Genomic DNA, 26,335 nt, shown 5'->3' with positions numbered 1-26,335 from the left:
GCATGACTTTACACTTACTTTCATTGAAACGTATCTGCCATTTTGCTGCCCGGTCTCCAAGTTTGGAGAGATCCTTCTGGAGCTCTTCACAGTCTGTTCTGGTCTTCACCACTTGGAAAAGTTTGGTGTCATCTGCTAACTTGGCCACCTTGCTGCTTAGCCCTGCCTCCAGGTCATTTATGAACAGGTTGAAAAGTACAGGTCCCAGGACAGATCCTTGGGGCACTCCACTTTCCACCTCTCTCCATTGTAAAAATTCCCCATTGACACCTACACTCTGCTTCCTGGACCTCAACCAGTTCCTGATCCAGGAGAGGACCTGCCCTCTAATTCCCTGACTGTGGAGTTTTCTCAGCAGCCTTTGGTGAGGGACTGTGTCACTCGCCTTCTGAAAGTCCAGATATATAATGTCCATGGGTTCTCCTGCATCCACATACCTGTTGACCTTTTCAAAGAATTCTAAAAGGTTTGTGAGGCAAGACTTACCCTTACAGAAGCCACTTTAACACCCTACTTTAAGGCCCAATTCTGTCCTCAAGATACGCTGGTGTATCTCCACAAATGTTGGCACACTGACAGGGGCCACGATTGTGAAAGCCCACCTGTCCACCCACAGATGCTGTTGCAACATTGGAAAAATGCTGCGCCAGTGCGACTCGGATGGCAGCACAAATAAGTTCATGTGCTATGGCCTCCCAGTCAGGGTTGCCTGTTTGTGTTGATGCCAAGTGATAATGGGTGGTCTTTGCATCCTGCTATATCTGAGTGGTTAGAGAGAAGCTTTGTGGAGTGACTGATGTGGTTTTAGACCTGCTTCCTTCTCTTCTTGTGTCCGCCATGGGTGTTTCTGGCCAGTCAGGCAAAAGGTGCATGTCCTGCTGGTTAGGTTCCATCCTTTGGATGGGAAACCTATTTTGCCTGGTTCCCAGCCTTCACCTTTATGCAGTGATCCTCCAATACCCTGCTTTGCCTTAGTGTTGAGGTTCCCTTTGACTCATGCTTGTTCCTTCCATGGCAAAAGGTTTCCTTCCAGCTGACAGATGCCTCCGTGGGGCATTTCATTTGAGTGCTTGCCATTGTGGGGCTTGTGCATTGTGTCTCATATGGCTGCCTTCTTCCAAGGAGCTGGCTTTCAACCTGTGCTGTGCTCTTCTCAAAGATGTATTCACTGGATGTTTGCCCTTGGTATGGGGGGGGGGGTTCCTACTAGTTATTACTTTCCCCTTTTGCTGCTGATGCCACTGTAATTCCTGTAAGAGATGGGTGGGGGTGCTGTGACATTCCTGTGTTTTCTTGGGCATGTGGTGTCCTTGGGGCATCTCCCCATGTTTGAGGTGGGGCCTGTGGTTGTTATGTTCATTCCTGGTGGCTGGAGGGGTGTCTGTCTCCCCAGTTTTGGGCTCATTGGCCCTGCACCTGTCTCCCGCTCAGGTCACTCTCCTGGGACTTCTTTCACTGCCAGTATTGGGGATTAACCCTTAAGGGGTTCTCAGTGCAGTAATTAAAAGCAATTCAACTAACAGTAGAGAAGCTAATCCTCTGGTAAGCATATTCTCTACCCAGTCCTATCCCTTAAAAAACTCCTACTACGGATGAAAAGGCACATGGACACAATTCCTAAAGCATAAATTTAATCTAACCAAATCCTTGCTTGGTTCATCCTTTCCTGTCATGGTTCACCCTTTCACTACATTTTATGGTGACATGTGTATCTTCTGGTAGTTTATTTCCATGAGCCTTCCCTTCATCACCCAAAGGTCAGGTGTAATTCACAGAACCATTGTGATTGAAGCCAGCTGCTGGGTTTTCCTTCTTCCCTGAGTCTGCAGAAAATGTGAGTATTGTTGAAAGCAGCATACAAGATGGTATATCTATAAAATGGTGGTGGTATTGTAGCTCTATGAACTTTTAAGAGCTGGAAGGTAATGTAAGCAAATCAAAGTTTCCTGTGGCCATTATGGAATTCAAAATGTTGAACTGATTGTTGCATCAAGGCTTAATATTGTGACAATTATAATTACTACCTTCACTTCCAGTGTAGATCAGGAAGCAAAAAGCACTAAAAGCTTTCTGTCTTGCACACTAGAATGATATGGGGGAGTATTCCCAGACTCTGCCCTATTAGCTCATGTTGTATCATCTGGTAAAAAACAAGGTAGTGTTTTCATTCAACTGAAGTCATAGTCTTTATGTGCAGACCATAGTTTGCTATCACATTACACACATTACACACATACCCATTAGAAGAGATGGTGGCTTACAGTAAACTGAAGACTAGGGTGGCAGTTTCAGGATGAATCTAGTATGTTATGTTTTTGTCTCCTTAATTTTTTTCATGTTTTCCTCTATAGAACCCCAGGATGGTATTCAACCATGGTTCATTAGCAAACCAAGATCGGTGACAGCCACAGCCGGTCAGAACATCCTCATTTCCTGTGCCATTGCTGGAGATCCCTTCCCTACAGTTCACTGGCTGAAAGATGGGCAGGAAGTGACACCAGAAGCAGGCTGTGAGTTTCTCCAGAATGAAGACATCTTCACATTGATTATAAGGAATGTGCAGAACCATCATGCTGGGCAGTACGAAATACAGCTCAAGTATGTAAACCACAAAAATAGATATTACTATCTACTTCTCACTTAAATTGTATCGCCCTGAATGTGATCTATAAAAGTTTATCCTGGTATCATAATTTCTTGGTTATTGGCCACTTTTCATGTCTAGCATGCTTCTGCTCTTTTGATGTTGGACATCACTCCCTGAGTGTACAAGAGTGGGTGGATTATGTTTATATTTGATACAGCCATTGATGTTTTGACCAGGCTTGCTCTATTGCAAGCACTTACTGTTCATTTCTTTCATGGGTCTTCTGTTTTTAATGAAAGACCCTGCTTTTTAATGCTCTTTTAAGGCCCAAACTACAAACTGCATAGATTTTTAAAAAAAACTTGGCTCAGGTATGCTACTAGTCAGAGCAGAGGAAAGATGATGGGGAGAGAGGCTGTCTAACAACCTAATCACAAAACAATGGGGATTAGAGAATGTATCCCCGTTAAGTGACGCAAATCTGTATTCTATTCCATTGTTCTCATATTCAAAGATGTTGTTACTCTATTACTTTGAAACAGTTTGTTCTACATTCAGTCATCTGTGGTCTTGTAGAATATTTATTTGTCTGCATATGTCCTCATTCCATACTTTTGTTGGATTTGAATTGTGATCTATTCTTTAAGAGACTCTTGAAAGGCACTGTCAACTGTAAACTTTTTCACTGTGTGTTTGGATTTCTTGCAGGGCTAATCAAATATAAAACTGAATTCCCTGGTATGGTCTTGGGAAACATAATTGTACAACTGTGTACTGATATCATTACACGCTATTTACTGCTCTTGGATGTATTGCCTTATTCGGTTAATATTTCTGACTTTGTTTAAATCTGTTTTAACCTACATGACTTTTTTGCCTGAGACACTTTTAAACAAATAGTCTGATGTGGTACCTTTTAAATTCAGTTTGAATAGTGAATAACATAGAATGAATGCTTCTTGGACTACCCAATCCTATGCATATTTAATTGGAAATAAGTTCTGCTCTATTGTGGCCTTTACTCACAGGTAAGTGTGTACAATATTGCAGTTAGGCAACCCAATCACCAACCTGGATGATAGCTTATCCAAAACTGCACTGGGCCAAACTAGACATTAGGCCCAATCCTGAGCTGGGCAGCCCTGATGACTGGCACGTTGCCCAGGCAGCTGCTGTTGCAAAAAGCCATAAGTCATGCCTGTGCTGGCAGAGGGGGCATGGCACAGCGCTAAAGCCAATGCCAGTTGGCACTGAGCCTCAGTGCTAAGAAAATGACCTATTGGAGCAACCAGCAGTAAGTACTACAGCCAACCAGCAGAGAGTCTTTTTGGGGTTGGGGGGAAGGTGGGGGCAGAACTGGGCAGGGGAGGGCAAATTGGAGGGAGGATCAGGCACAGGAAGGGGGCAGAAGTGGCAGCAGAGGCTGCTGCCATATCCTGTGCCCCCTCCTGAGCCATGGAGCCCCACACTGGGCCACCTAGGTTCTGCGCCAGCTTAAGAACTGGCACAGCTTTGAGAGTCCCATTTGAGAGTCCCATTGGGGACAGCTTTGAGAGTCCCATTGGGGCTGCTGCAGTTCTACATGGAGTAAAGGAGCAAACATTCCCTTACCCTAAGGATACTCTGGCTGCTGGTCTGGACCCCACAGGATACAGCAGGGGCCATTTCAATGCAGCTGTTCCTAGTAATGGCCCCAGTCCATAGGATTGGGCTGCCCATCATAGGTCATGTGGTATGTCCCTGTTTTGCTTTCTGCAAATAGCAGGCTTAAACTTTGTGTGTCTTTGCTGTAGTTCCAATCTAAATTGAGGGGACCTACACGTGCTATTTGTCCGGGGGGGGGCTCTAATCTCTCATTCCTGTAATTGCTGCCCAAGAATCCAAAAATATGGATAGCAATTTATTAGAGCTGCCATGTTTAGACATTTAATCAGTGAGATTAATTTTTGAAAGCATTCCTAGTTGATTGGGCAACAGTTAAAACATTTTTAATAGAATACAGATGGCTGGCTCATTCTTAAGAGGCCACACCTGCTTCTTCTTGAATTATAGTGTTATTATTTATTCAAATACAGTTACTATGCATAATCTCAGAATTCCGGACATGTGTATTCCCTGGTATGACTCTTAAAGGAAGTGGAAAATACTTAGTTCAGTTGGGCAACTATTGCTGTGGGATATTACCTAACTTAAGCATCTGATAAAGTAAGCTGTTGCCCACCATAGTTGATACTGCAGTATTCTAATAAGGAAAGAGGTAAAAGTATTAACAAGCCATAAATCTGCAGTAATGGCTAATTCCTTAACACCACTGTGAACTGGAGAGAGGTGAACATTTCAAACCACTGACTGCTATTCTGGGAGTTCTGCTTACAGCCCAATCCTATTGGGCTTCTCCACTGCTGGAGCTAGTTTGGGATGGGTAAGGATTGTAGATTTGTTTCATCATGGGCAAGTTTAGTTCTCAAGCTGGAAAAGATTGGCCCAGATGATTATCAGAAGGCCAATAATTTAGTTCAGTTGCTAAAGAGAAGACAGGGCCTGGAATGCAGGTGGAGAGGCCACAGAGGTGGAGAATAGAGGAGCACCCACCAATTATGACAGTGAGTCAGCAGCTAGGGCAGAATGGGGAAAGGCAAGAGGTATGCTGGGAGATGGGAGGAGGTGGCACCTGACACAGGTGACTTGCACTGGATGCTGTCCTCTTCCTCACCTCCCAACAAACCTTCTTGCTGTTCTCAGACTTGCACCTCATAAAAAACTGATGGTGGTCTGAAGACACCCACTGGTGAGTGGGAGGCTTACAGGGAGGTAAGGGAAAATATTTTACCCTTACCTCTCCTAAGGTACCTCTCCTAAGCTTCCCGATCTCTCTCCCTCCGTCCTCCATGCAGGATGCAGTGCAAGCCTTTTTTGTGCAGCCAAATCAGCACAGGGTGGGGGGAATGATAGTATTGGCCTGTTGGTCTCAGGACTTTCTGCTATTTAGATCTTGGAATTTGGAAACAAAAAAAAAGTAGTTAAATGAAAAACCTTTCAATGACTAGGTTGGGGTGGGTAAGGATTGCAGAGTTGTTTCATTGTGGGTACACTTAGTTCTCTTAATGGAAGAGATAGACCCAGATGATTACCAAAAGGCACATAATATAGTGACTGCTCAGGTGAAGGCATGGTCTGGCCCTGATGCATGCCATGGCTGAAGATCACCTGGATCCATACTGTAACTCACTGAGAGCTCTTGGGGGTATAAATGGAATGAAGAGGTGCAAGGGATAGCACAAGGATGCAGATCTCTTGTTGTCTAGTATGCTCCCTGAGGCATCTAGTGAGCCGCTATGAGATACTGGAAGCTGGACTACATGGGCTTTTGGCCTGATCCAGCAGAGCTCTTCTTACGTTGGGTTTGTAGCCCATTCATTATACCGGTAATGCTCAGTGCACTGCAGTATGACCAGTAGTTGTCTGAACTGTAAAGCCCTGGCTTTTTTTCTTATGGAAATGTTATAGCATTTAATTTCTTCTTAGTAGTCTGGAGGACAAACATGGTCAAGCCACCCAGAGCATTCCAGTTATAGGTGGTACACCATTTCAATATTATGATCTAAATCTTTTGCTTGGGCTGGGTGTTGAAGGCTAGGTATAGGAGACAATGATTCTGTATCAAACCTGATACTACTTTCAGGTTTCTTTGAATCCTGCATCTCTGTACTGATGGTGCTGTTGAATCACACCAATTTTGAGAACAGAATGAGACTCATTAAAAAAAAAATACTCTCAGTACTTTCTCATGGTCCTATTTCTATTCCCAGTGTCCTGAGAATGTTGCTAGAGAGATAAATCTTTGAAAATAATAATAATAAAAAAACCGTCTGATTTAGTCATGGGGTTGGGCTTAGACTGGGAAACCCTTAAAAATTCACCGTGTGATAAAATATGTTCTTCCTCTTTAATTCTGGCAAAGGGTCAGCCCATCTTTTTAATGTGAAGAACTCCTGAGGATATGTGGTAGCAATGTTTATATGATTGCCTGAAGCCATGAAATCTGGCACACTGTCTCTCTTGTTCTCTTTCTTGTTTTGCATTTTGGCATCTCTTGGGGGAGATAAACCATTCTGAAGATGTATCTGCTGTGAAGGATAACTTGATGTTAGGGAGTAGGAAGAGGGGAAAAGTATTTTAATGACTGCTTTAATGGGAGTCATTTCTAAAAAGGCATCTCTGGCATTCCTCTGCAAAAGGAAGATACGTGCTCAGCACCATATATGGTGACACTTTTATGGTTGTTTTTTTTAATATAAACATGTACAGTCTGAAACAATCCATGAGGATGGATTGTGATGTTTGGCGAGGGAGGGGAAGTAAGGGGGCAGTTAAGGGGGAAAAGGACCCTATTTTTAATATCTTAATGTTAGGAAATTTAAAGACTTGAGCTTGTATAAACAAACACTAGTGAAAGGGCCGGAGAGATTTTGAAACATTGCAAAACAGCTCTTCCCCCCGGCTTGGATTGTCCAATTTCTTATATTTGTTTTCCTTCAGATTTTTTGTTTGGAAGTTTTTCTTTCCCTCTTCTCCATTTATTTTTGGACATGTGTTAGCACATATAAGTATTGCTTTTCACAAAGTGAGCTGCATGAGGAGAAAAGCTTTGGAGTGTGGGGTATTTTTCCTCTTTAGTCAATGATAACCAAAGGAGCCATCTGCTGGGATACTGTACTGAGTGAGGGAAAATTAAGCAAATAAGAGAGAGAATCTCCTTATTCTGTTCTGATTTTGTTTAACCTTCTCAGGAACCCAGTTGGGGAATGCAGCTGTCAGGTGTCTTTGATGCTGAGAGAAAGTTTGGTTTCCAGAGGAGAAATACACAGAGAGTAAGTACTGTTCCCAGGGTCTTACATGGGTGGGTTTTATTTTTTGCTCTGCTAATTCTCTTCCCTTCTAGACTGAGGTTGGCTGCTGTTCAACCTAATCCCCAAATGTGACCCAACAAATTGTTTTCATCATACGGATAAAGCAAACTGTACCAAGCTAGGGTAGAAAAAGGCACATTTTCTTTGTTTGCACCCTTATATGGTTCCTGAAGTCATCACTGATGCAATAACTAATGGAGCAAGTTCCTCCAATCAACCTTGTCTTCTGTAAACATATTTTGTCCTGGCTCTGTGGTACTTCCCAGATATTTTAAATCAGCTCTTTGCTTGCTTGCTTTCTCTTTTCCCTCCCCCCTCCCCATACCCAACCCTTTTCTGCTTGCAGTGAGAGGCAAACAGAACGAAGAGATGCTGATGATCGTAGTGCATTAACATTCAGAAGTCTTAGTGGCTTCCGAAAAAGCACTGGTGAAACCCAGCAAGTTGAAGAAGAGCAGGAAGACGTCCGAGGAGTACTCAAAAGGCGAGTAGAAACTCGAGAAAGCACTGAGGAGACACTCAGGCAACAGGAGGCTGAGCAGATTGACTTCCGTGATATTTTGGCAAAGAAAGTCAATACCAGAAGCATTTCTGAGGAGGAGCTGAAGGAAATTCCAGCCGAACAAATGGACTTCCGTGCTAACCTGCAGCGGCAGGTCAAGCCTAAGACCTTGTCAGAAGAGGAGAGGAAAGTCCATGCTCCTCAGCAAGTAGACTTCCGTGCAGTGTTGGCTAAGAAGGGTACTTCAAAACCTTCTTTGCCAGAGAAGGCACCTGCCCCTAAAGCAGCCACCCCAGATTTTAGATCTGTGCTTGGTGCAAAGAAAAAGCCACCAACTGAGAATGGGGACCCTGGTGCCCAAGCCCAGAATGCCAAGCCCAGTTTAGAAGTCCAGAAACCTACTACCAACTCCAAAACACCAGATGCCAGCACCAACTCCAAGATGTCGCCAGCTTTCAAGGCACCAGACACCAAGAACATTAGCTCCAAAGTGCCAGATTCCAACACCACTTCTGAAACCAAGAATGCTGGTACCAGCTTTAAAATACAGAATGCAAGCACCAACTCAGAGGTGCTGGATGCCAAACCAGTAGAGAAAAAGGAAAAGAATGGCATCAACTGTGAAGGGGGTTGCCCACCAATAGTAGATGGAGGGATAATTGAAGAGAAAGTACAAGATAACAAAACAGAGACTAAGGGAACTCTACCAACATTTACAGAAAAGCTACAGGATACCCATGTAGTGGAGGGTGAAAAATTAGTCTTGCAGTGCCGGGTTTCTTCAGATCCACCAGCTGCTATCACCTGGACTCTGGATGGAAAAGTAATCAAATCGTCAAAGTTCATCGTCCTCTCCCAAGAAGGTAAACTGATGCAAACAGCAAGTCAGTCACATGGTGTACTGCTGTTATAGCATACTTCTTGTTGACTTGTTAATATATCACTATGTTTTAGTACTCTCCTCATAATTGATTCCAGATGTGCCTGGGCAAGGAATATATTATTGAATGTGTTTCTTGCACATCCACTTCTAACAACTTGCAGGTGCATAGTTTAGTAAAGTTGAATGGTCTTAAGTTCTTGTGTTAAGGTTCATTTAAATGTTCATAGATTCTAAAAAAACAAAAACCCAGAAGTTATAACTTAATTGGGGGATGGCCTATACCAGTGGAATGCTATCGCTTTTTGTATTCCAGCAGAATGATTTTTATTCTCATGTGAAAATGTTAGGGTATTTCAGAGTGTTCAAATAACTGTGGTGAGAAAGGAAATAGAGGTGGGAGTAAGTTTACAGTGTTTAAATATATGCTGGAATTCCAGTCCTGAAAGGAATCCTTTGAGATCAGAGTCAATCATCTTAACTGTCAGTATGTACAGCTCACATAATTTAATTAATGCTGCCGCTGCTAGATGGTTCAATCTTGGTTGACACATTGGCTTCTGTTAATATGACCAGCATACCAGAATTCAGAACATTCTCTTCAAATTAGGCCATTTTAAGAGATCACTCTTCTCTTCACAGAACTTGCAGGGTCAGTGACTGCTTAAAGCTATCTTGTTCAGCTGTGTGGTCTGTACCAAAGATGACCAATAGCTTAGCCCATATAAGAATATATGTTGTGCTATATTCAGTGAGAGGAGAGAAATTACTGTGAACTGTGCCAGAGTTGCCTGGAGCACACAGAACAAATTTAATACATAGAAATACCTAATTTAATCCTAGATTCACCGAGGCTTAGCCTGCACCCCATTTTAATGGCATATTTCAGCAGGAAAAAGAGGCATAACTTTAAAACAATAATAATAGTGCTTCTGAAAAAGGTCTGTAGAGCCTTTTCCTTGCCATAGGTTCCTCTCCTAGTTTGGTCAGGGCAATGATGGCTTTAAATTTTGGTGATCCCTCAGGCAAGACACTTGCAGAGTTGGTTTTTCTTCTGTGGACCTTCCTCATCTTCACTGCTTATTGCTGCTGGTTGCTTGCTTGACAAAAATGTGCTGGTGAATAAGCCGACAGCCATAGTTGCTACTTCTCATTCTTGCAGCTATTACCACTCACTTGCTTATCCCTTTTGGGCCAGTGGGTATGTGGATAAGAGTGTGAAGAAGAGCAGAACAGTGGGGCTCACTGGTGCAGTGTAGACCTCATCTTCCAATTCTGCCATCCGCTGGATCAAGAGAGGCTGAAATTTCCAGGATGGGGGGTGCAGGCTTGACCTGGAAATTAACAACTAGAATTAGATCTATTTTATGCATCTTGGGCTGCTTGCATGCAGGCTGTATTGAAACTGCTGCCTTGTGCTGTGAGAGGGAATAACAAAAGGGACTCTGTATATTGTTGAGCTTGATGAAATACATTTATGGTGTTCTGGCAGGAAACACTTTTTTCTCACTACCGTCCTATACTTGTGCTGCACTTAGGTCAATGACACTTGAGGTAATGAATGACACAGTTGTAAGAACACATAGTAATAAATTCTTCTGCTTTCTCTATATGCATTATTTTGTGATGCTCACTGTGTTCAACAGTTCCCAGTCACTCAAAAGATCAGTTATCTACGAAATGTTCAGTAGTTAATCATGGAAACATTACAGCCAAGTAACTGTGACATTAAAAGTTGTTCTTGACTTAGCAATGCTTATTTCTTAAGCATAACTTTCATTTAATCTCCGTCTACAAAAATTGAGTTGACCATAACATTGTCGTTCCAGTTCTGTTTTTGTGGATTACTGTATGTTTTCTTATACCTAGGTCTCTCTGAAGTGGTAAATCTGCTACTGGGTCATACTACTTCAGATGTCCCAGGTGGTAGTGGGGGCCTCAGTTTACTGAATGCTCCTGCGTACAACTAATTTCCTCCTCATCAGAAATCTAGTATGCTAGGGGAAAGCATCCTTATCTAGCCTTCTCCCAAATATGATAGTTCAGAGGCTGAATTTACTGTATATTTGGTTGTGAGCCTCCCCCCCCCCCCAGTCTGATATGGTCCAACTGATCATAGATTCGCCTCCTAAGTGGGAACTAGGCATTTGGCTGGTTCTACATTGAGGTTGCATTGGCTTGAGAGGAATAATGCAACATGGGATAGATGAGCATATTTAGTTACTGCTCAGTCCAGTTAGTTGCCCCAAATTGGTGAATGCTCATGCAATGGCTTCCATTTGTAGTAGCTTTATGATGCTTTTGTTTTGAAATGGATCCAGTGCATAGGGTAGAAAAGTCAATGTCTTCATTTCAGTTGGTCTTAAAGGTGTAGCTAGGCTACTGTTTTAAAGAACGCTAACATAGCTACCGGTATGAAATTGTTATAAATAGGTTATTTTAATTAGTCACTTATGTGCCTTATTAATTATAAAGCTGTAAGTATGCTAGCTTTTTCAGCATTTGGTGATAATATGTCCTAAATCAAGATGTGAGTCCTAGCAGTATAAAATTTGACATGAAAGATCTACTTGTGAGGCAAAATCTCATTGCACTAAAGAAAATTGCAGTGAGAAATGACTGTGTTGTAGCAGTCTTAAACTTTACCTTGGATGTGTTGGGGTCCTGAGTTTCCTATTTTTGTGTCCACCCACCCATGTCATACCTTTAACTTCCTCGTTTGGAAGTTTAGATTATGAAGGAGAAAAATCAAGACTATTGCAGGGTTTCCTATTGCAATTTTGCTGAAAATGTATTATGTGTATGTAAAGTTGATGAGATTTCAAAGATCTCATTTTAACAAGTCATTTAATTAAGGGAAGGTTGTGAGCCTGACACTTAGTGGGTAGAACCTGCTACAACCATCCTGCATGGCAAGAGTGAGTAGGCTGTAGGCAGTATTGGGGAAGCTGCTGCACTTCTGTGTTTGTGAAATGTTGTTATATGTTTGCATGTGATGTGCTGTTCTATATGTATTATGCTACTGCTTCTCATTTATTTACTGCTCAACTTAAAGGATTTGACTCCTTCTTTCTCTTGCTGACTTGTATATCATTTCCTGATTTGTGTCATCTTCTGATTTCCCCTTTAAGGGGAAAGGGTCTATTTCCGGTTCCCATGGTGGGCCATGACCCACCACTTTGTGAACTACTGCCCTATAATGTGTGCATGTGAGAGGCAAGGAGTGAGGAAGCATACATTTCATTTTATTTCTGAAAGATGTCAGTCTGTCCTCGAACCATGTGATTTATTGAAAACTAAATTTGTGGTTATACTTTGTGGGAATACTTTGCATTCTCAGTTCTTTGTGGATAAGAGGAAGGAATTTGAATCTTGGACTCAATGGAGTTAAATGCAGAAATGGCTTCTAAAACCTTTTTGTGGGCATTTTGATTTGTGGTAATCTCCTGGAATCTTGCCTGAAAAAATTAATTCCAGTACAAGTACCAATATAACCTCCTTAGTGAGGACAGAAGCAAAAATTGTTTTGTTTCTATATTGCTGATCCAATGACCCAGGTTCTTTGGCTTTCTTCTTTTCCCTCCTGTAACTTGTTTCTTTGTGCCTTTGGTGTGTTGTGCTTCTAAATATCACTTTTCAACAGCTTTATTATGTTCTCATGTACGTATATCTTCATAATTTCCTTTTATTTCATCTATCCAGCTCCTCTCAGCCTTCTGAAGATGCTTAGCTCCATCATCTCCACCCTTTGCTCATCCTTATACCTGGAACTATTTCCCGCAATTCCGCTATGATATCACCTCCCTTATTTTTTTTAAGCCCTGCCTCAACATCCACATTCTCTGGGAATCTTTTGGCCCAACTCACTGGTACCTTTAGTATAGCGCAGGGGTGGCCAACCTTTCCAGGGCTCCTGGACCTTTAACAATTGTGTAGAAGAGGGAATTTCATCTCACACATAACAAGCTGCACCTGCTGAAATTCCCTCCTTTTCACACTTATTAAACATCCAGGAGCACTTAAATTGAACGGTTGGCCACCCCTGCACTGTAAAGTGCAACTGTTATAGTGCAACAGAGTCTAAATAAATTTACCTAATTTCCCTCCCCTTCTGTTTCCTTCATTTGGGTCACTTTTAGATTGTGAGCTTCTGGAACAGGGACCCGTCTTTCCTCAGTATGAAATTAGATGGATAGCACTATATAAAAAATAGCAACTTCAGTTTTCTACTTGGATTATAATCCCCTTTCAAGTAATATTTTGTGACCAACTGCTTATTCAGTGTTGGTTAGCTTATTCTCCTTGAACGGAAATAGCATGTCCCTATCATTTTGTGGGCCTCCTGCTACAAATCTTGACTTCTAAGTCCTTTTTTTCCCTGCAGGAAGCTTTATTTCCTCTAAACAGCTGGTTGACATATGCTGTAACACTAAACCAGATTTGTTGAGTTTAGGATGTGGATACCTATTTGAATAATTGTGTCTTGCTTCTTATGGCAACAAGAGGTAGAAAAAGTGGAAGTGGAACCTAAAAAAGTCATCCGGAAATTGGTATTCTACTGCTGTATCTTTAATGCTGCTTTAAAAGTTCAAGGTCCATCATTCTATTATAGAGAAAGGAAGGATATACTCTACCCTTGGAAAAATTAAACTACAGTATATATTCATCCCCATCGTCTTCTGTCTGAGACATTCTAAGTTCAAAGTGCTTAATTCTAATGACAAAAATTTTCTTGCATCCTCTCTGTGTGCATGACTGCCACCATGGGGTGGGGCAGTGGCATAGCTAGCAGAGGCGGGGCGGTCTGCCCCCAGGTACCACCCTTGGGGGGGTGTAACAGCACTAATGCCCCAACATTGCTAATAGCGCGAAGGTTAGGAGTAACCCCATCATGCAGTATACCGTTGGATGCAGAATTTCCAGCGGAATGCAATGCAGAAAACCAGATTGATATATCTCCTTATCATCAAAAGTTATGGCCAAAAAACCAGAAACAAAAAAATGCATTGAACCTTATGGAAAATGAAACGGAGCCATATCGCGTGTTTGCTCGCAAGTAGGCGAACTTGCCATAGTTTGTTGGAAAGGGCAGGCTGAGAGGAATCCAGTGACACCAGAATGGTTCCTATCCAATGAAAGCAGCCCCAAAAAAACACCCAAGAAGGAAGTCCCTCCCTCCAAGCAGATGAATGTATTGAGCCCTATGGAAAGCGAAAGTAAGCCACATGGTTGCGATTACTCACAAGTAAGCAAATATGCCTTGGCTCCTGGTCAAGTCCGATAAAGAGGAATGCAAAGCTAACTGCATGGTCCCCATCTAATGAAAGTGGAGCTCAACAAATGCTCCAGAAGGCAGCCCCTCCCCCCAAAGAATAAAACAGAGGCTTGAGCTGGTAAGGTGGGCACTGGGGAGGTCTGACAATCTCACTGATTCTTTTGGGGGGGGTGTTATTGTAGGCAGGCTACAAAGAAAATTCACTTGGTGAAACAGGGCTGGCGTCCCCTTATTTATCTGTTTTTCTTTAATTTAATTATTTATAATTATTTTATTTTGCTTGATGATGTCACTTCCACCCATTATATCACTTCGGTGGGTCCTGGACAGATTTCATTCTAAAAAGTGGGTCCTAGTGTTAGAAGTTTGAGAACCACTGCCTTAACTCAAAACAGGCCAATGAGACATCGGGGGAGGGTGACACCCTAATGACCAAAATTCTGGAAATGGTGACTTTTAGGAATAATACCATCATGTTATATACCATTTGATGCAGAATTTCATCCGTTGCTTATGGGGAAATATTCACTGCTTTTATTTTTCTGGCCATTATTATTATTCATTCCATGTCACGACTATTACTATCTCTGTCTCACCTGTTGTTGTGAGGTCAAAACAAGGGGAGGAAAATGTACACCACCCTGAGCTGCTTAGAGAAAGGGTGGTATAAAAAGTGAATTAATTAATCAGTATAATTAATTAACATAATTAAGTCATATGGGGGGGACAAAAAATTATGGGCCCCGGATGTCAAATGACCTAGCTACACCTCTGGGGCGGGGCAGGAAGAATCATTACATTGAAGTGATTAAGCTATAAAGTCTTAACCCTTCTGCTAATTTTAGGGGCTTGTCCAGACTGTGTGTATATATATACACTTGGACTCACTAATTTGTTAATACCCTAACTCTCAGCTGAGGATCCAAGCACTTATTGCAAAATTTTCAGTATTTCAGAATTACGTTTACAATCCTGAGCAAGGGTGCACAAGCTATGGCTCTTAAGTCACATCTAGCTCATCAACACAGTTTGACCATCCAGCCAAACTCCCAGGGCATTACAATTACAGTAGGTGTGCTCCCCATTCTTTCTTCTCCTCATCTACCACTGTGCACCATCTCTGTCCTGTTGGATTAAGTGACCATTGGATTGGGTTCAGATATGAGAAAGAGAGTGCAAGCAGTGCTGCAGCTGCAAATATTTTTTCTCATTAAAATTCTTAAGAGATAAGAGCCCTGCTGAATCAGGACCAGGGCTCATCTAGTCCAGCTTCCTATATCTCACAGCAGCCCACCAAATGCTCAGGGAGTATACGAGGCAATGAGGCCTGCATCTGACATTCTGTTTACCCTCACACACACACACCCCAACAAAGACACCAAACTGCACTTGGGCCACTTTATTAAACACAAGTGACCAATTTTTAAAGCATGAAACCTATTGAACGCACCTTCCCTCCCTTGCCATACTGGAGTTGGTGAAAAAACTGCCACCCACAGCCAATTCAGATGACAGGAAAAAATTCCTACCCGGCCCTCATGATGAACCACCAGTTAATCTGAGACTGTACATTTCCATCATGGCTTGTAACTTGAGATGGAGTTTTCTGGAGGAAAACTCCTTTTTTTAAAGTAATCAAGGTCTGATGCCTTCACCACATCCTGCAGCAAAGAGTTCCACAGACTAAGTGCACACTAGGTAAAGAAATGCTGGTGGAGAAACTTTTCTCATTGATTCAAGGTGGTTTACATAGGCCGGAAATGACTTGCAGAAATCCCCTACTATATGTCTTTTGTACATGAGATGAATTTCTCAATTTAATTATATTCTAAAGCACATTTCAGCCTAAAAGCAGTAGATGATTTGGTACCTTGCATCGCTGTCCCTGTGTTCTCTTGCTTATCCACTGGGATTAGGTGTGGTGAAAGCAAAGTCAGTCTAGTCTTGGTGCCTTGACTGGCTATTGCTTCAGCCAATCTAGGAGCAACATTTAATAAGCTTCAAAGCTAATGTTTCTTTTTTTAGCAAAGGATGACCAGGAAGAAAAAGAGTTCATGCTCCTTGGGGCTAACTCACCTTAATGGAAATAGTTACTACAAAGCAATTTTTTAGTTGTTTATATTCTATTTTTCCAGTGTCCTTTGTAGGAAAGGATTCATCTGAATCTGTTCTAAGCTTGTTGTTGCTGAGGTGTTGTTCACTTTGAGTTTTATATTGATTGTATAGCATTTAGTGAATTAATTCAAGTAGTTAAAATATTCTGATAACTAAATTGAGGAGCGATTAAAATGTGTTAAACATTTTAATTTCAAAATCTGCACATGGTGAGTGCCATCTTAGGGCCCAATCCTATCCAATTTTCCAGCACTGGTGCAGCTGCAATGCAGCACCAAGTTAAGGCGACAAATATTCCCATTCCTTAAGGAGACTTCTGTGATTGCTTCCCCACCACAGGAGGCAGTGCATGCCCCATTGGCCTGGCTACACTGGCACTGGAAAATTGGATAGAATTGGGCCCTAACATGAGGAAATGCTTCTTTATGTGAGAAAGAATGAGGAGTACCTTTTCTGAGATGTGCCTGCTGTGATGCTTGCATGCATCATTTAAACACACGGTGTGCTTTTCTGTTTAGACCTATTTTCTTCTTATATGCGAACTTGGGCATGTGAGTGTCACTGATTAATTATTATAAACAGTATTTAGTTGGACCTCTTTATCTGTGGGTTTGGCACCCACAGATTTGATTCAGCGCAGTTGCTGGACCCATGCTGGAGGGTCTCACCTGGCCTCCTGGACATGACCAGAAGCGCCTTCCGGTTGCATGTGGGAGGCATTCTGAGGCCCAGCGAGGCCATGCATGACTTTCTGGGGGTGTTGGAAAGGCACTTGTGGTTTAAGCCATTTCTGCCCAACATTGCATATCCGCAACAGGGACCAAATGTGTAACCTGTTGACTGGTCAAAAATGGGTTAATCCCAACATCCCCAGACACAACCTTCCGGTCGCCTCTGGAGGTCCTCTGGACCCCACCAATGGATTAAATTATCCACAGGTTAAGTATACCAAGGTCCAACTGTTTGTAGATCTGTTCCATCCTTCAACACATAAGTGCTCTCAAAAACAAAGCTGCTCAAAAACAAAGTCAAAATGCAAAGCAAAAAAAATAGCATAAAGCTAATAAGAGTGGTACACACACACTCCCAGTCATGCAATTTTAAGCATGTTTACTCAAAGTCCTTCTGTTCAGTGACGCTTACTCCCAAGTAATTTGATTAGGGTTGCAGTTTTACTAACTGACTGATATTTCTTTAACTGAGTGACAGGCCTGGCTTTGTATTAATAGCTTCATTAAGAATAATGCAGACTAGTTCAAACTTCATAGAAGTGAACTGTGAAGAATGTCACATTGATGTAGTATAAGTGGAAAATCATAAAGGTACAATGCAATAAACTATAATGGCCATCTGTGCCAAAAATAATCATGAGAAAGACATAACAAACAGCACAAGCAGTGCAGTGAGACACCCAGGCATGTGCCAGTTCACCGTGGTGAGACTCAAGTTAAGTTCTGAGTCCCCACCGATTTGATTTGACTAGTGCAGGGATGCCCATACCCTGGCCCTGGGGCCACTTGTGGCCCTTGAGGCCTCTCAATGCGGCCCTCAGGAAGCTCCCAGTCTTTAATGAACCTCGGGCCCTCTGGTGATTTGTTGGAGCCCACACTGGCCCGATGCAACTGCTCTCAGCTTGAGGGCAACTGTTTGACCTCTCGCGTGAGCTGTGAGATGAGGGCTCCCTCCACTGCTTGCTGTTTCACATCTGTGATGCAGTAGTGGCTGAAAAGGAAAGGCCAACCTTGCTTTGTGCAAGGTCTTTTATAGGCCTTGAGCTATTGCAAGATCTTCATTCATTCATATAAGTTCATCTTTAATATATTCATTTATGTAAACGTATGTAAATTTATTCAAATTTGAAATATAAATTAATTCTTTTTTTTTCCCTGGCCCCCCCAACACAGTGTCAGAGAGACGATGTGGCCCTCCTGCCAAAAACTTTGGACACCCCTGGACTAGTGCATGAATCTTAATGGACAGCCTTCGGGTCTTGGCTTGAGTCATTCTGTTTGACTTGAGTCATTGTCATTTTCAATAAATGAGTCGGGGGCAGCTCCACAGAAAAAAACAGAGCTGCTGGCAGGGTGTGTGTGTTGGAGTTCTCATTTAACACTCTCCCGATGTTCTCATCCCACCTGTAAACAAAAGCTCTGCAGTTCTTCTAGTGAGTCTTCACTTGTTCCCAAGTCACTTCTGGTTTCAAAACACGTGTGTCTCAAGTCTGCATGAGTTCAGGAAACACGTGTTTGGTAAGACTCAAGTGCGAGTCTTACGACTCGAGTAGCCCATCCCAGGAGGCACCTGCCATAATGTATGAAGTGTGACATGAGTGTTTTCATGATACAAATACACAGGTTGCGGGAGTGATGGGGTGAACATTTGGTTTTGTCCAACTGTTGAACCAGATCAAACATTTTTCTCAACCATGGGATGGACAGATTTGTTTCATTGTTAATGGGAAAGGCAGAGTTAGTGACTTCAGGGTCCATTGGGAATATCATTGCAAAAATAGTTTTTTAAACCTCCTTTTCTGTGGAGATACTTTTCTACTGGAGATACATTTTGGAACAGAAATGTTCTTTAAAAACTGAAGACAGTTTTTCTTGGTATTTCTTCCTGGTTGAAGCAAGTGGAAAATACAAAATTAATAAGGCTTTATTGGTAATCAAAGATGTGTTTTATTTCCCTTGCAAGGAATGTATGATGATCGGTTTGCGTATTTTACAGTGCATTATCTGCAATGATGTTATTTCCTAAATACATGTGGAAGAACATTCTGGGAGCACTTCTTTTTTTCTATATATACTTTCCATTTTTGTTTCACTGTTTAATTACAGTCAGAAGGTGGTTTACAGTCAGTAGTTTAATTAAAAATGAAACTAAATTTAAATTTAATATTCATTAAAATTGAAACTAATTAGAGACAGCAAAAGCTCAAATAACAGAAACAAAACATTCCCAGCTACTTTCACCTCTTGTAAGAAGCCTGATGAAATATGTGTGTCTTGTGCCTTTGGTTGAAAAATGAGGGGGTACCTCATGAAATCTGTGAGGTAGGAAGCACCTCATAAGGGTGCCACCATGAAGGCTATGCTCACAGTTTATTTGACTGAGGGTTCAATCCTAACCCCTTATGTCATTGCTTTCTAGCACTGACATAGCGGTGCTAGTGGGACATGTGCTACATCCTGCAGTTGGGTATAGCTCACAGAAGCCTCCTCAAAGTAAGGGAATAGAATGTTTGTTCCCTTACCTCAGAACTGCATTGCCTTTATGTCAGTGCTGGAAAGCACTGGAAAGCACTGACATAAGGGGTTAGAGTTGCGCCCTGAGCCTATTTATTAAACGAAAAACCTTCACTAATAGAAGGAAATGTACGTTTGTATTTTTTTTAAAGATTTATATCCTGTATCTCCCCCTAAAATGAAGGCTGCTCAAGGCAGCTTGGGAAGATCACAGTTTCTCTGACTGTCACACAGTCATATATATGGATAAATTTGTGAATACTGTCTTGCATTAGTACTTTCCTGTCCCCTTATTTTCTATATTGGGTATCTTGCTACAGTCTTGAGCACTAGAAATGTTCAGGGATTTTAAAAAAGAGCTTGCTTGAAGTCCATGTACCCAAAGCCATTTAAAACAAAGTGAGTACTCTAGAATAATATTCCTAACTTGCCTCTTATTATAATGACTCAAAATAGTAGATAAACGGTATACATCTGGAATGGTTTTTTTGGAACATTTCATTCTCAAAATTCAGCTTACTTGTCAAACATTTTCTTAGAAGGCATATATTTAGTTTCTTTGATGTATTTAGTCCTTCTGAACAGATTTTTTCTTTAGATTTGGCAGGGAAATAATTCCCTGTTCTTGATTCTCTCCTAATGGTCAAAGTGGGTGGTTTATTTGGGAATGGTTCCTACTGAAACCAGTTAGAGGCAGTGCAAATAAGAATACAGAAAAAAGTTAAACTGCATCGTTAGTAGGGTTTCTAGATTGTCTGAAGAACCAGCACTGATAAAATATAATAGTATTTATATACCACTTTTCAACTGGAGTAGTTCATAAAGTGGTTTGTTCATCTGAGAGAAGGAAAACTCCGATCCCAAACCTCCACTGCCTTGTGGCTACATCCAGTTATGGAAAAGGCTTCAGGAGTCAACCTCGAGGCAAAATCCGGAGCCAGAGTCCCTGAGGCAGTTCATGGCTGAACACAGTCATGTTCTGGCAACTCCTGCGACGCTGCTGGAACCAACCGTATTAGCTTCTGCCTTTCCGTTGGACCATTTCAGCGATGTGGAGAGGGGGGATTTGCTGCATGGGTAACAGTCTATCCTCCATATCTACCTTACCCTGGCTTTGCGCACTGGAGAGGACACTGTTGCGGAACCACTATTCAGAGCGTGATACCATAGTCTTCCGAGACTGAAGGATGCCAACCAATGGTTTAGATAGTAAAATAAATAAATGATTCACTGTCCCTAAAGGTCTCACAATAAAAACAAAAATACAGAAGAGTCACCAGCAACAGCCAGTGAAAAAGATGCGATGCTAAGGTGAATGGAGACCGTTGCCCCCTTCCCCCTGCTAAATATAAGAGTATACCACTTGGAAACGTTTCTCTTTGCCCAGTTAGCAAGGAGATGAAGCAGGGGGTGGGGGGTGGCAATGCCTAGAAAAGTCTCTGGACCCCAGGTCTGCCATATTTCGCAAAGTGGAGTCCAGGCCCATCAAGTAGATCTGGCATCCTAGTCATAGTTAGCCTTCTTTTTTGTCCATGGGACTAGGTCTGTCTGTCTGGATGTGGGAGTGAGGCTCTCACCTGCCATGTATAGCAAAGTACCCATAGCCAAGATTCTCTTCCTGCCATCAGCTGCAGCAGTGGAGGCTCTGGAGCCCAGATCTACCAGGCGTCCCAATGCAGAGCCCAGGTCTACCTGATCTCCTGTGGTATGGGAAAAGGTCCATGGGGGTGACACCATTGGTTACCACACTGGGTGACGCTATCAGTTACCACACACGTGTTACCACCCTTGTGATACCACTGATCTCCCCTTCATAGTCTTTTTTCCCCAAAAGCAAAAAAAAAAAATAAAATTCCAAGTTGTATAGCTTTTGTTCCTAAGGAAGGTCTTCCAGCCCTCTGCTCACTTTTGTTGTCCTCTTTTGCACCCTTTCAAGCTCTACAATATCCTTGTAGATATTGTTGTTGGGATGTACAGAGTATTCCAAATGTGACTACACCATAGATTTTTATAGGAGTATTATAATATTAGCAAACCTATTCCCTTTCCTAATTACCCTAGCATGGAATTTGACACCTTCACAGCTGCTGCCGGTTGGGTTGGCATTTTCATTTCACTGAAAATTTCCTGTTTGTTCCTACTCTCTCTTTTTTCTGTTCTTTAGCTGGTCATCAGTCCAAAAAGGATTTGTCCTCTTATTCCATGATTGCTAAGTTTACTCAGTAAGTTCATCAAATGGCTTATTTTGTGGATGACTGTAAAAAACTTACTGAAAGTCAACTGGATCACCTCTATCAATCTGTCTACTGAGATGTTCCAAGAACTCCAGAAGGCTGCTGAGGCAGGACTTACCATTGCAGAAACTTTGCTGATTCTCCTCAGCAAGGCTCATTCTTCTACCCTTAATAACATTGTTTAATTACACTTTCCACCAATTCATCTACAGCAGACGTTAAGAAGGTCAGTTCACAGTCCCGTCCCCCGTCCCCCCCACAGAAGGTCAGTTCAGTCATGGGCATCTACCTTATCTTTTCTGTAGTGAAGACAAATGCAGATAATTCATTCAACTTCTCTGGAATTTACATGTCTTCTTTAAACCTTTCTTTTATTCCCCAATTATCTAATGGTCCAACCACATTCCTGATGGATTTCCTGCTTTTATGTGTTTTTTTAAAAAAAAACTTTTGTTTGTTTTGCTGTATTTAGCCATGTGCACCTCAGATTCATTTTTTCCTCATTGTCACCTTTTAGTTCTTTTGCTAAAGTTCATGCTCCCTCAAAATTGTCTCCTTTTGGATGTAAATCACAATTCATTTCAGGATTTCTGCCTTATAGAATTGCCCACAATGTACATGGTCTGTTGTAACTTGGAAAGAAGGAAACATGTTTTGCTGACAAAGACAGGGAAGTAAAAAGAATGCTGTCCTGTTTTGATCTTTTGCTTATTTGTTTTGAAGTTCACTGAAGCTAGCAAGAACCAGAGATCTTTTGCCAACTTTGTGCTATTTTGGTTAAACCAAACATCCTCACATGAGCCTAAAACTCCAGGGAGAGTTTCTTGAAATGTTTAAGCCTAAATGCTGTTCTAAGCTCTTCAGGCAACTGCATGCTTCCCACAACAGTGTTAAAGATATTCCAGTGTTTTCAACAAAAAGCATTTTGACCACGCGTTTGTATCTAACATACTATAACCTGGTCGAGACATTGCATACTCCCTTCGCACAGACACACAAACTTTACAACACGCTGTTAAGTTGATTGGCAGCTATACAAACAGAGTGGGGAGCAGGTCAAATTCACTGCAATTCTGTTGTATTTGTTCCTGGGATTTTGTTTTGTAAGGTGCCAAGATTCAAAATTCCCGACTGGAGTCATCAGACAGAGCTTTCTCAGAACTATGAGAAAAGAATCTCATCTCTGGAGGTCAGTGAGGGCTTTAGCAGAGGAAATACCAAATGCTTCATTGAGAGACATTTGGCCTTCCAGCCCAGGGAATGAAGCAATTGCCTAAGTCACAGAATGCAAAAGCTTGTTTGGAAAGTTTCACATCTCTAACAAATTTAGCCTGATTAGTTTTTGTTTATACATATAGCCGTAGAGCTTTTAATCATACACAAGCCTCTCTTTTAAGACTCTGATTTCAAATGCCTATACATCCAAGGATAACATACCGCCCCATCACCATTTATTATCATGTGCACCATTGCCTATTGTTAGCATGGACTTTGTCCTCATTAGCCTCCATGATGAACCAGTTGTTGTTGGTTTTTTTTTTAAATACATTCTGTTCCAAGATGAGTGCATAACATAATTCAGAGATTTGAAGGTGAATGATTACCAACTAGTCGGGGATGGAAACTTGAGTCAGGTGACTCAAGTAAGTCACAAAAACACATGTTTTTTACTGACTCGTGCAGACTCAAGTCACCTGCATTGATGACTTGGGCATTTACTTGACTCTGAGGCCACTGACTTGGCACTTGGTCCCCGCACATGCAGACTCAAGTCTGTCTGGGTGTGCTTGCTTACTTTTCTCGGTGCGTGAAAGACCACATGGGGCCATCATTCAGACCGGGCAAGCAGCAGGGAAGTTCTAGCCAGGTGGCAGAAAAGGGTTACTGTTTTGCTTTTGCATCTAGCAGGATGGGGAGAGGTGAGAGCGGGCTCTTGCCCATCTCTGAAGGAACTGATGGTCATTGGACAAAGGATGTGCAGTCTAATTTTATTTATTTGGATAAGGTAGGGCAGAAGGAGCAGCCCAAGGGGGTTCTTGCTGTAGAATTGACTGGAGAAGCCCAGGCAGGGGGAGACGGTTCGTAGTGATCACGCTTTCGAACTGCATGGCTCCTGTGTGCTCCGTTGTTACGAGGGAGGAGGAAGCATCATTGAATGACTGGCAAAAATGGGATTACTTCTGGGTAGAATTGCAATAGTTTGGGTCATACTGGTAAGCCTCCCAGCTGCTGCATTTGACTCCCTCCCTCCTATTTAGCTGCTGCATTTGATTCTCCTCCCTCTTGCCTCTTCTGTCCCCGCTCTCACCTTGTTTACAGATGGGATGGGGAAAGCAGGGGAGGGGTTAAAGAGCACAGACATACACACACACACGCCCAGCAGTAGCGCCATTTTTTTTCACAGAGCCATGCCTGACACATGTATCCAAAAACTTGTGACTCAAGTTTTTTCAAGTTGCTCTGGGCAACTGGGAAAGTCTGCCTGTGAGGACTTGTTTACAGGTCGAGTTGTGAGTGTGGAGACCTGTGACTCAACTAAAGTCTAGCCATGTTGCCCTCGCACATCCCTGCTACCAGAACATCTCTTTAATTGTTTCTGTCCCACAGTGGTGAAGTGTTGACTACGTTTTGCAAAGGCCATGTGATAAGACCATAGCACAACAGAAGACATAAACATGGAAAAAGAATGTAGCTTTTCTCATGCTACCCTCAAGTCTCTAAAAACTTATCCATGCTTAACTTAAAATGCGTTGCATTCTTCATGAAGCCTCAGCTTTTCTATTCACTAGCAGAGGATGCCTGCAAAGTTCTGCAGCTACTCTGACATAAACAGCTGCTTTTGTGATTTGTTGTGGTGGTTCAACATTTCTTTTAATGTGGTTCATGTTATTGTAGACTGTAAAATCCCTTGACAAGGTATTGGACCAGTGGGGTTCCTGGCGGTTTTCCTGCCAGGGGCACAATCCCATCCGCCACACCTGACCCAGAAGTAATTATGGTGACGTCATCATCACCACAATTATCCCCGGGGTGCTGCCTCCTCCGTTCCCCCTTTGAAAAAGGGAGGAGAAAGGAGGCACCCGGGCTCCAAAGGAGCCACTCACGCCACTTCTAGCAGCATGGAAGACTCTTTCAGAGCTTTTTTGCACAGCTGGAAGGCGCCCTGGAGGCGAGCACGACCCACCTCCTGGGCACCCTCCTGCAGTGCAAAAAGCTCAGAAAGAGCCATCCATGCCTCTAGACGTGGTGTGAATGGCACTTTCAGGGCTTGAAGCGGTGTGCGCCTCCTCTGAAATTGGAGGACATATGCACTGCTTCTTGCCAGGCCAGCTCCCTGGCCATTCTGAGAGTTGCTCTCTTCTCCTCCCCTTTCTTTCAAGCAGCCAAGCAGCATGAAAGGCTCCACTGGAGCTTCTTGAAGCCATTGGAAGCCATATAGTGTGCAGTCACTATCAGCGCAATTCCTGACAGTTTCAAAAGCTAGTGGCAGGGGAAGCGGGTCATAGTGCTGCCCCCCCCGGTGCCTAAATTTCTGGTGTCCAGGGCATTTGCACCCACTGCACCCCATATCCACCACTGTTTTGGACCATATCAAAGGAATACCAGCTGAAAGGGAGGAGTTTGCATTGTTGTTCCTCAATAAGCTTGAGAAAGACTAACTATCTGAAAATAGAAGGACCTAGAATCAAAATGTCTACATATCTTTAGAACTGGTTAGCACTGATTCTGATCAGTTCAGGCTCTGCATCAGAAAATTCCCAACCCATTTTCCCAAATAAATTCAAGAATTTGGACTCTTTTTAAACTATTCATGGCTTGGATAAACCCTTTAAAGCAGGGGTGTCAAACTCGTTTCATACCGAGGACCGCTGGAAGTGATGTCGTTAGGGAGGAAGTAATGTCACTGAACAGGTCATAACCAAAAGTAAGCACTTTTTCTCACTTAGAAATTAATTAGCTGCAAATGGCAGAAGAGAAAACATGCAAATCTTTATCATATTTCAAGATATGGGGGAGCCCAAGTATCATGTGGGCCACCCTTTCAACAGTAACACTTCAGCACTGCTCAGGAGCTGAAAGCCTGAGGGCCGGATAAAAAGCTTCCGCAGGCCGCATCCGGCCCCCGGGCCTTATGTTTGACACCCTTGCTTTAAAGTCTCATATTACACATAATGTTCAACTTGTATTTGAAATGTCCACTATGCGGCAACAAAATGGTGGAATTAATGCATAAGAAAGCTATTGATTCCTTAATACTGAATAGCTTGGTGTTGTCGTCATTCCAAAGTGTTCACAAGTCTATGTTACCCCATGCTACCTTATCACTGACTTGCAAAGTGCCCTTCTTGTTGCTTTCCAATATAATTAATCTGTCTGACTCCTGGTTTACACAACTGTAGTCCTGAGGCTGTGAAATCTGCATAATTACAGTATTATCTTATTTGATCACTGACCATTTGTTAAAGCAACTTCTTGGAAAAACTCAGGTTATAATGCTTTAGAACCCAATCCTATCCAACCTTCCAGCTCTGGTGCAGCCGTAGTATAACCCCGTGGTAAGGGAACACATGTTCTCATACCTTGAGA

The 26,335-nt window shown here is 42.4% G+C and overlaps 1 protein-coding gene across 1 annotated transcript in view; it reads left to right on the top strand.

Moving 5' to 3' along the window:
- Nucleotides 1-26,335, top strand: part of MYLK (myosin light chain kinase) — a 246,000-nt gene that overhangs the window by 152,050 nt on the left and 67,615 nt on the right. Inside the window, exons 15-18 of the mRNA XM_066621393.1 lie at nt 2,352-2,598; nt 7,378-7,458; nt 7,844-8,529; nt 8,590-8,862. Of these exons, the coding sequence (XP_066477490.1) occupies nt 2,352-2,598; nt 7,378-7,458; nt 7,844-8,529; nt 8,590-8,862 (1,287 nt within the window). The remainder of the gene's footprint in view (nt 1-2,351; nt 2,599-7,377; nt 7,459-7,843; nt 8,530-8,589; nt 8,863-26,335) is intronic.

The sequence above is a fragment of the Tiliqua scincoides genome, chromosome 1 (genome assembly GCF_035046505.1).
Source record: "Tiliqua scincoides isolate rTilSci1 chromosome 1, rTilSci1.hap2, whole genome shotgun sequence".
NCBI lineage: Eukaryota > Metazoa > Chordata > Lepidosauria > Squamata > Scincidae > Tiliqua > Tiliqua scincoides.
Note: the sequence above shows the minus strand (reverse complement) of the source record. Positions and strands in the feature narration are given on the sequence as shown.